Source organism: Anas acuta, chromosome 35 (genome assembly GCF_963932015.1).
Source record: "Anas acuta chromosome 35, bAnaAcu1.1, whole genome shotgun sequence".
NCBI classification, from domain to species: domain Eukaryota; kingdom Metazoa; phylum Chordata; class Aves; order Anseriformes; family Anatidae; genus Anas; species Anas acuta.
Window position 1 is genome coordinate 1 of NC_089013.1, and position 7,845 is coordinate 7,845.

Sequence of the window (7,845 nt, forward strand, 5' to 3'; positions counted from 1 at the left end):
GGGCAGGAGCCGGGGGGGTCCCGCCGCAGGAGCACCCCCTGGCCCTGCTGGGGGGGGGTAAGCGGGGGGGGGGCACCGCCACCACCACCACCACCGCCCCCCCCCGGCCCCCCGCCGCCTTCTCCCTGCCCTATTGCCCCCCCCGGCTGGTGGCCGCCTACCCCTACCCTTCCCCCTGCCCCTGGCGCTCAGCGTGGTGCTCCCGAGGCCGAGGCCTTTTTGGGGGGCGGGGGGGGCGCTGGGGGCGGGGGGGGGGCCGGGGGGGCGCCACCCCCACCCCCCGCCCCGGCTTTTGGGTTTCCCGGTGGGGAGGGGGCCGGGGAGCGGCCCCGTAAAGGGGGGGGGACCTGAGGGTGGGTGGGGGGGGGCAGGGGGGTGGAATGGGGGGGGGGGGGCTGGCCCATGTGGGGGGGGGAGCCCCCCCGGAAAGATTGGGGGGGTCCCTGTGGGGGGGGGGGCAAGAAGCTGGGGGGGGTCCTGTAGATAATGGGGGGGGGGGCAAGGAAGAGGAGGGGGCTCCAAGGATGGGGGGGGCCCTGAGATGGGGGGGTCCTGCCCCTGCACAGAGTGGGGGGGGCAGGACAAGGGGGGGGCGTTTTGGGGGGTCACCCAAAGAGGGGGGGCTCCAGACCCTTAGGAAATTGGGGGGGGGGGGGCATAGGAGATGGGGGGGGCAGGGTGATATGGGGCTGACAATGGGGTCCCCCCCCCCACAAGGACACAGGACAAGCCCCCCCCCCCCCAGGGGGGACCCCAATATCGGTGCCACAGGGACCAGTTTGGGAATGGGGGGGGGGGGGGCACTGGGAACCCCCCAGTCCCTCAGCCCCCATTCTGGGATCCCCCACAATGTAATGCCCCCCCCCCCAAGTCTTCCCCCCCAACAAGGGGCTCCCCCAATACGCCCCCCCCCCCCGAATTTTAGGGACCCCTCCTCGTTTGTAGCCCCCCTCCCCCGCAGGATTTTGCACCCTCCCCCCACGGCCCCCCAACCCCCAACGATCGGGGCCCCCCCCAATAATTCAGGGCCCCCCCGGCCCCCCCCCCAAACCCTTCGCACCTTAACGGCATCGCAGCCACATTCCAGGGGCCGGGGGCGGCCTCGTGCAAAACGCGGGCGTGCAAGGGGCGGCCTCGTGCAAGGCACATCCTCGTGCAAGGCACGGCCGGGTGGTGTGTCCTCGTGCCAACGCGTGGCCGTGCAAAGTGCTTCCTCGTGCAAGGCACGGCCGTGCCCCCCCCCCTCCCGCCTCCCCCCCCCCCCCCGTGCGAGGCGTCCTCGTGCAAGGCCCGTGCAGCAACCGCCCTCCTGCCACGCCACGCCACCCCGCGCCCGGCCCCACTTTATGCAATGCGCCCTCGTGCAAGGCCCCGCTCGTGCAGCGCACGCCCACGCCCGGCTCCTCTCACACCACCCCCGGCCTCACGCGAGGGGCGGCCGTGCACGAGGGCAGCGCTTGTGCAAGGCGCCGTGGGCAGAGGTGGGCCTTGTGCAAGGTGATTCCTCGTGTGAGGTGCGTCCTCGTGCAAGGTGCATCCTTGTGCATGCTGCACTCGTGTGCAAGGTGATTCCTGGTGCAAGGTGAACCCTCGTGCATGGTGTGTCCTTGTGTGAGGTGTGTCCTCGTGCAAGGTAGCCCTTGTGCAAGGTGCATCCTTGTGCATGGTGCACTCGTGCGCAAGGTGATTCCTCGTGCACGGTGAGCGTCTTCGTGCAAGATGCGTCCTTCTGCAAGGTGAATCCTCGTGCAAGGAGCATCCTTGTGCAAGGAGCATCCTTGTGCAAGGAGCATCCTCGTGCAAGGTGAATCCTCGTGGAAGGAGCATCCTCGTGCAAGGCTCATCCTTGTGCCAGGTGAATCCTCGTGCAAGACATGTCCTCGTGCAAGGAGCATCCTCACCCGAGGTGCATCCTCGTGCAAGGCACCACCTCCTCGTGCACAGCCCACCCTCGTGCAAGGCGCCTCCTCGTGCGAGCAGCCCCCCCCCCCCCCCCCCGTGCACCCCCGGCCGCGGCCCCCCCCCCCCGTTTGCACTTTTCGTGGCCGCGTTTGCTACTGACTGCTCCTCCCCCCGCCCCTCCCTCCTCCTGCCCCCCCCCCACTTCGCCCCCCCCCCCCCCGTCCCCGTCCCTGCACCCGACCGCACTTTAGGGGGGACCCGCCCGAAAAAGAAAAAAAAAAGGCGAAACAAAGCAAAAAAGGGGAAGAGCGGACAAAAAAATGTAAAAAAATATAAAAAAGAGGCAAAAATAACGGGGGGGGGGGGGGGGAGGGGAAAGGAGTGGGGGGCGTGGGGACAAGGCGGGGGGGGGGCCTCGGGGGGGGGCCGCCACCCATGGGTGCCCCCCCCCCCCCCCGGTGTCCCCCAGCGGGGTGTCCCGCGCCCCCCTCCCTCCCCCCCCCCCAAGCAGGGGGGGTCCCCAAGGGGGGTGTCCCCAAGGGGGGTGTCCCCAAGGGGGGGGTCCCGGGGGGGTTCCCGCGCGGCGGTCGGTGGCGGCGGTGAGAAATGTCCACTATTTATCTGCATCAGTGAGTGTTAGACGCCAATAAACACCTAGAGCTCACCGCGCCTCGGGGGGGCTGGGGGGGGGCGAGGGGACACGGGGACATCGGGGGGACATGGGGACATTGGGGGGCATCGGGGGGACACGGGGGACAAAGGGACATAAGGGGACATTGGGGGGACACGGGGGATGTTGGGACATGGGGACATCGGGGGGCGGGGGGGACATTGGGGGACACGGGGAAATAAGGGGTCATCGGGGGTCATTGGGTGACAACGGGGGACGTCGGGGGGACAAAGGGACATGGGGACATTGGGGGGGGGACATGGAGGGGTCACAGGGACACGTGGGGACATTTGGGGACAGGGGGGACACTGAGGACATTGGGGACACGGGGGGGGGTCGGGAGACGGTGGGGGGGTTACGGGGACACACGGCGGACATTGAGGACACGGGGGGGGCACTGTGAGGTTGGGGGGATTTTTATTTTTGGGGGGGGGGACATTGGGGACACGGGGGGGACACCCCAACATGCCCCTCAGACGCTGCAGCATTCACCACCTTTATTGTGTTGGGGGGGGGAGCTCGGGGCCCCCCCAAAGTTTCCCTGAGTTGGGGGGGGGGCCATGAAGCCCCCTGAGGTAAAGGGGGGGGGGGTTAAAATAGAGGGACCCGGAGGTGGCACAGAGCTGAGGGATCCCTGAGATCTGCTTGGGGTCGGGGGGGGGGGGGGGGGGCGACATTTGAGAGGGGGGTTCCCATTTGGGGGGGGGGGCTACCCCAGAGCTCGGGTTTTGGGGTGACCCCCCCCAAATAGATGGAGTCCCCCCGTTTGTTTTTTGGGGGGATTTGGAGTTTTTTTGGGTTGTGTCCCCCCCCCCATTTTGGGGTGTCTTTGATGCAAGCTGACCGGGGGGGGGGGGGAGGGGGGTGGGCTGCAATTTGGGGCCTAACTCCCAATTTGGCGTTCTCAAAGCCCCCACATTTGAAGTTCCCGGGGGGGGGACGGACAATTTTGAGCTGCCCAAAGAGCGCCCCCCACGTGTATGATACTAAAAGTGTCCCCCCCACATTTTGGGGGTTCTGGGGGGGGTTCCCCAAAACATTTAGGATTCCCGAAATGGGTGCCCCCCCCCCTTCCATTTCTGATCCCCCAATTCTGATAATTTGGGCCTGACCCCCCCCCTCCCCCCCCCAAAAAAAAAATAAAAAAATCTACCACGGACAAAGACACCCGCATTCTCCAAGGAACGCTTCCTCCTGGGGGGGGGGCGGCGTTGGGGTCCAGGTCGGGGGGCAGCTGCCCGGGGTCCCCCCAGACGTTGAGCTCCTGGAAGATGCCGGTCTCAATCGCTACTTCCCGGCGCGGCGCGCGCTGGGCCACGGGCTTGGCCATGTCGGGGGCCAGCGTTTTGGGGCTGGTCCTGGTGGCTCTGGTCCCTCTTCTACTGGACGCCTACGGCTGGCGGGGGACCCTACTGGTGATGGCCGCCATCTCCTTCAACCTACTGGCGTGCCGGCGCCTTGCTGCGGCCTCTGAAGACCCCCAAGGAGTCGCCGGGGCCGGCGCGGGGCCGGTGGGGGTTGTGGCGGCTGCTGCGTCACGGCCCCTTCCTCCGCTACTCCTTGGCCTTCGTGCTGGTGGACGCCGGCTACTTCGTGCCCCACGTCCACGGGCCGGCCCGCGCCCACGAGGTGGGGTGCGACGAGCACCAGGCCGGGCAGGCCATGGCCGGCGATGGCGGTGGCCGACGGGTGCTGTCCGTCTGGCTGGCCCCCCGCCTGGCCGTCCCTTTGCTCCACCACCTCTTCGCTTGGGGGGCGCTGACGGGGCTGGCGCTGCTGCTGCTGCCCTTGGGGACGTCCTTTGGGGGTCTCCTGGCCTTGGCCTAGGGGTTCTGTGGTGGCACCGTGGTGCCCCTGCAGTTCACCGGCGTGGCCGAGGTGATGGGCGCCGGGCGGCTGCTCCACGCCATCGGCCTCATGCAGATGTTGGAGAGCGTCGGGTCGCTGCTGGGGGCTCCCTTGGCCGGTAGGAAGGGGGGCTCGGTGTGGGGCGGGGGGGTGCTGGGAGGGGTTGGGGGACCTAGAACCGGTCATGGGGGGAAGCCGGGAGTGGTTGTTGGCCTGATTTTCATCATTTTGGGTCAGGAAACGACACCAGCGGTGTGTTGTGGGGTTGGGTGACCTAGAACCCATCATCGGGGGCATGTGGAGTGTGTTTGGGGGGCCCGTTCCCCATCCCCATGGCTCATGGGGTCAGCAATTGGGCATGGTGGGCTGGGTGACCTAGAAGCAGCCGTGCTGCCCACCTGAGAGGGGCTTCTGACCTCATTTCATATCGTTCTAGATCACGAAACAGCACAACCGATGCAATACAGGGGTTGGGGGATGTAGAACCAGTCATGGGGGGCACCCCTAGGGCCTGGCTGGGGGCACATTTCCATCCTCGTGGCTGACTGGGTGGCGAGGACATTTGGTGGGGTTAGGAGTCCTAGGATTGGCTGCGTTGGGCAGCCGGGGGGGCTCCCGGGGCCCATTTTCTCCCCATTTTCGACCCAAAATGGGGCCCAAGACCTCAAGGTTTGGGCAACCTTGGCCATGCTGGACGTTCTTGGTGCCCCCAACAGGCCTGGGGTGCCCCTCAGAACCCCACCCCCGTCAGCCACTGGGCGGGTTCTGGGTGCCCCAACCCACGTGTTCCCGGTCCCCCAACCACTGGGTTCCCCTGGCAGTGTCTGGGGTGGTTCTAGGTGGGTTCTGGGGTCCCAGGTGTCCCATCCCACGCATTCCTGGTCCTCCAACCCTTCCCAGCTCCCCCCCAGTTATTCTCTGGGCTGGTTCTAGGTGGGTTCTGGGTTCCAGGTGCCCCATCCCACGTGTTCCTGGTCCTCCAACCCTTCCAAGCTCCCCCCAGTTGTTCTCTGGGCTGGTTCTAGGTGGGTTCTGGGGTTCCAGGTGCCCCATCCCACGCGTTCCTGGTCCTCCAACCCTTCCCAGCTCCCCCCAGTTGTTCTCTGGGCTGGTTCTAGGTGGGTTCTGGGGTTCCAGGTGCCCCATCCCACGCGTTCCTGGTCCTCCAACCCTTCCCAGCTCCCCCCAGTTATTCTCTGGGCTGTTCTAGGTGGGTTCTGGGGTTCCAGGTGCCCCAATGTCTTTCAGGTTGGCTGCGGGGACCTGACCGGGGATTTCACAGCCCCCTTCCTGGTTGCTGGCACCTTCATCGTGGCTGGGAGCCTCCTCATCTTCACCCTCCCCGGCTTCTGCACTTCACAGGGTGACGCTGGCAATGGTGGGGGGCAGAGCTTGGCCCCTGGCGAGGCCCCCCCGGTTTCCCCCTCGACGCCCTAGAACCAGCCCCGTTAAACCCGCTGCTCCCCACAAAGCTCGGCCTCGTCTCCGACCCTCCTTTGGCACCCAGGGGTAGGGGCGGAGGATGGGTGTCACCCTTGGGGGGGGGGTGGGTAAATTGAGGATGGGGGCGGGGGGTATCCCATGATAACACAAGGGGGGGGTTCTAGGTAACACATTGGGGTTGGCATGGGGTGACCCAGCTGGGATCTGTTTCAGGTGATGGGTTTGGGGTCTGTTCTAGGTTCCCCCAACCCCCAGCTGGTTTATGTGAGGAATTTGGGGGGGTCTCAGTTCCAGGTAACCCAAGCAGGATCCAGTCTAGATAACAGATTTGGGGAGGGGGCCACCCCGCCGGGAGCCATTTTGGGTAGGGAGCTGCGAAGGTCGGTTCTTGGTGACCCCCCCCAGGGCCCATTTTTGGGTGCTTGGTTCTAGGTAACGCAACCGGGGGCCCGTTTTGAGACAGACGATCTGGGGGGGCTGGTTCTAGCTCATCACGGGGAGCAGATTTGGGGGGTGGGGGTGGGGGGTTCTAAGGACTCATTTTGTGCCCATTTTGGGGGGGCTGTTGTCGACGGAGCACCCAGCACCGAGACCCCTTCTAGAGCACCCAACCCCCAGGTAAACCCCGTCTTTTAGCACCCAGAAAGACCCCTCTTGGAGCACCCACCACCCCCAGGCCCCTCCTGCAGCACCCACTGCCTCCAGACCCCTTCTGGAGCACCCAGCACCCAGGTCCCAGGTGAAACCACGCTGCAGCACGTTCTCAAAGCCCCCCTCATTTGAAGTTCCCGGGGGGGGAGGACGGGGGGACAATTTTGAGCTGCCCAAAGACCCCCCCCCACATGTATGATACTAAAAAAGTGTCCCCCACACATTTTGGGGGTTCTGGGGGGGGTTCCCCAAAACATTTAGGATTCCAAATGGGTGCCCCCCCCCTTCCATTTCTGATCCCCCAATTCTGATAATTTGGGCCTGACCCCCCCCCCCCCCAAAAAAAAAATAAAAAAAATCTACCATGGACAAAGACACCCGCATTTCTCCAAGGAACACTTCCTCCTGGGGGGGGGCGGCGTTGGGGTCCAGGTCGGGGGCAGCTGCCCGGGGCCCCCCCAGACGTTGAGCTCCTGGAAGATGCCGGTCTCAATCAGCTCCTCCTGCCAGGGCACGGGGACGGTCCCCGAGGCGAAGGCGTCGCACAGCGCCGCGTCCCTATCGTCCAGTTCCACGCCCCGCACCGACGAGAAGGCCCCCACCTCCCCCAGGTCCTTGGCGTACACCCGACGGGGGTCCGGCACGAAGGGGGGGGGGGCACCAGGCCTGCAAAGTTTTTATTTTTTTTTGGGGGGGGAAAGAAAGAGGGGACACCCCCAGCCTGGTTTGGGGGGTCTCCAACGGTGCCCCCCGAGCATCCCAGGCACCCCCCGATGGCAACCTGCTACCCCTCCCCTGGTACCCCCAGTACCCCCAGTATCCCCAAGCACCCCCACAGCATCCCCCGGTAACCCCCAGTATTCCCAGGAACCCCCCAGTATCCCCCAGTAACCCAAGTACCCCCCCAGTAATCCCCAGTATCCCAGGTACCCCCCAGTATCCCCAAGCACACCCCCAGTATCCCCAGGTACTCCCCAGTATTCCCCAGTATCCCCAGGTGCCCCCCAGTATCCTCAAGTACCACCCCAGTACCCCCAGGTACTCCCCCCATAATCCCACGTATCCCCAGTACCCCCCCAGTATTCCCAGGTACCCCTCCAGTACACCCCAGTACCCCCAATAGCCCCCAGTACTCCCCTGCTACCCCCAGTACACCCCCAGTGTTCCCAGTAGCCCCCAGTACTCCCCCCGTCTCCCCGTGATGCCCCCAGTAGCCCCCCAGCACCCAATGCCCACCCAGGGGTAGTTTTGGAGCACCAGCACCCACTGGGAACCCCATTTTGGGGCACCCAGCACCCACTGGGACCCCTCCAGGAGCACCCAACCCCCCA

General features: G+C 65.7%; 1 protein-coding gene and 1 long non-coding RNA gene across 2 annotated transcripts; both read left to right on the forward strand.

Moving 5' to 3' along the window:
• Nucleotides 1-6: 6 nt before the first annotated feature.
• LOC137846635 (uncharacterized) lies at nt 7-2,566 on the forward strand. Its single transcript, XR_011090579.1, has 2 exons — nt 7-1,531; nt 1,650-2,566. It is a non-coding gene; the product is annotated as an uncharacterized lncRNA (long non-coding RNA).
• A 1,129-nt stretch (nt 2,567-3,695) lies between these two features.
• Nucleotides 3,696-5,902, forward strand: LOC137846620 (monocarboxylate transporter 13-like). Its single transcript, XM_068664616.1, is given in 5 exon segments — nt 3,696-4,023; nt 4,025-4,318; nt 4,400-4,538; nt 5,669-5,679; nt 5,681-5,902. Coding segments are annotated over 5 exon segments (801 nt in total). The 5' UTR covers nt 3,696-3,843; the 3' UTR covers nt 5,858-5,902.
• Nucleotides 5,903-7,845: the final 1,943 nt, after the last annotated feature.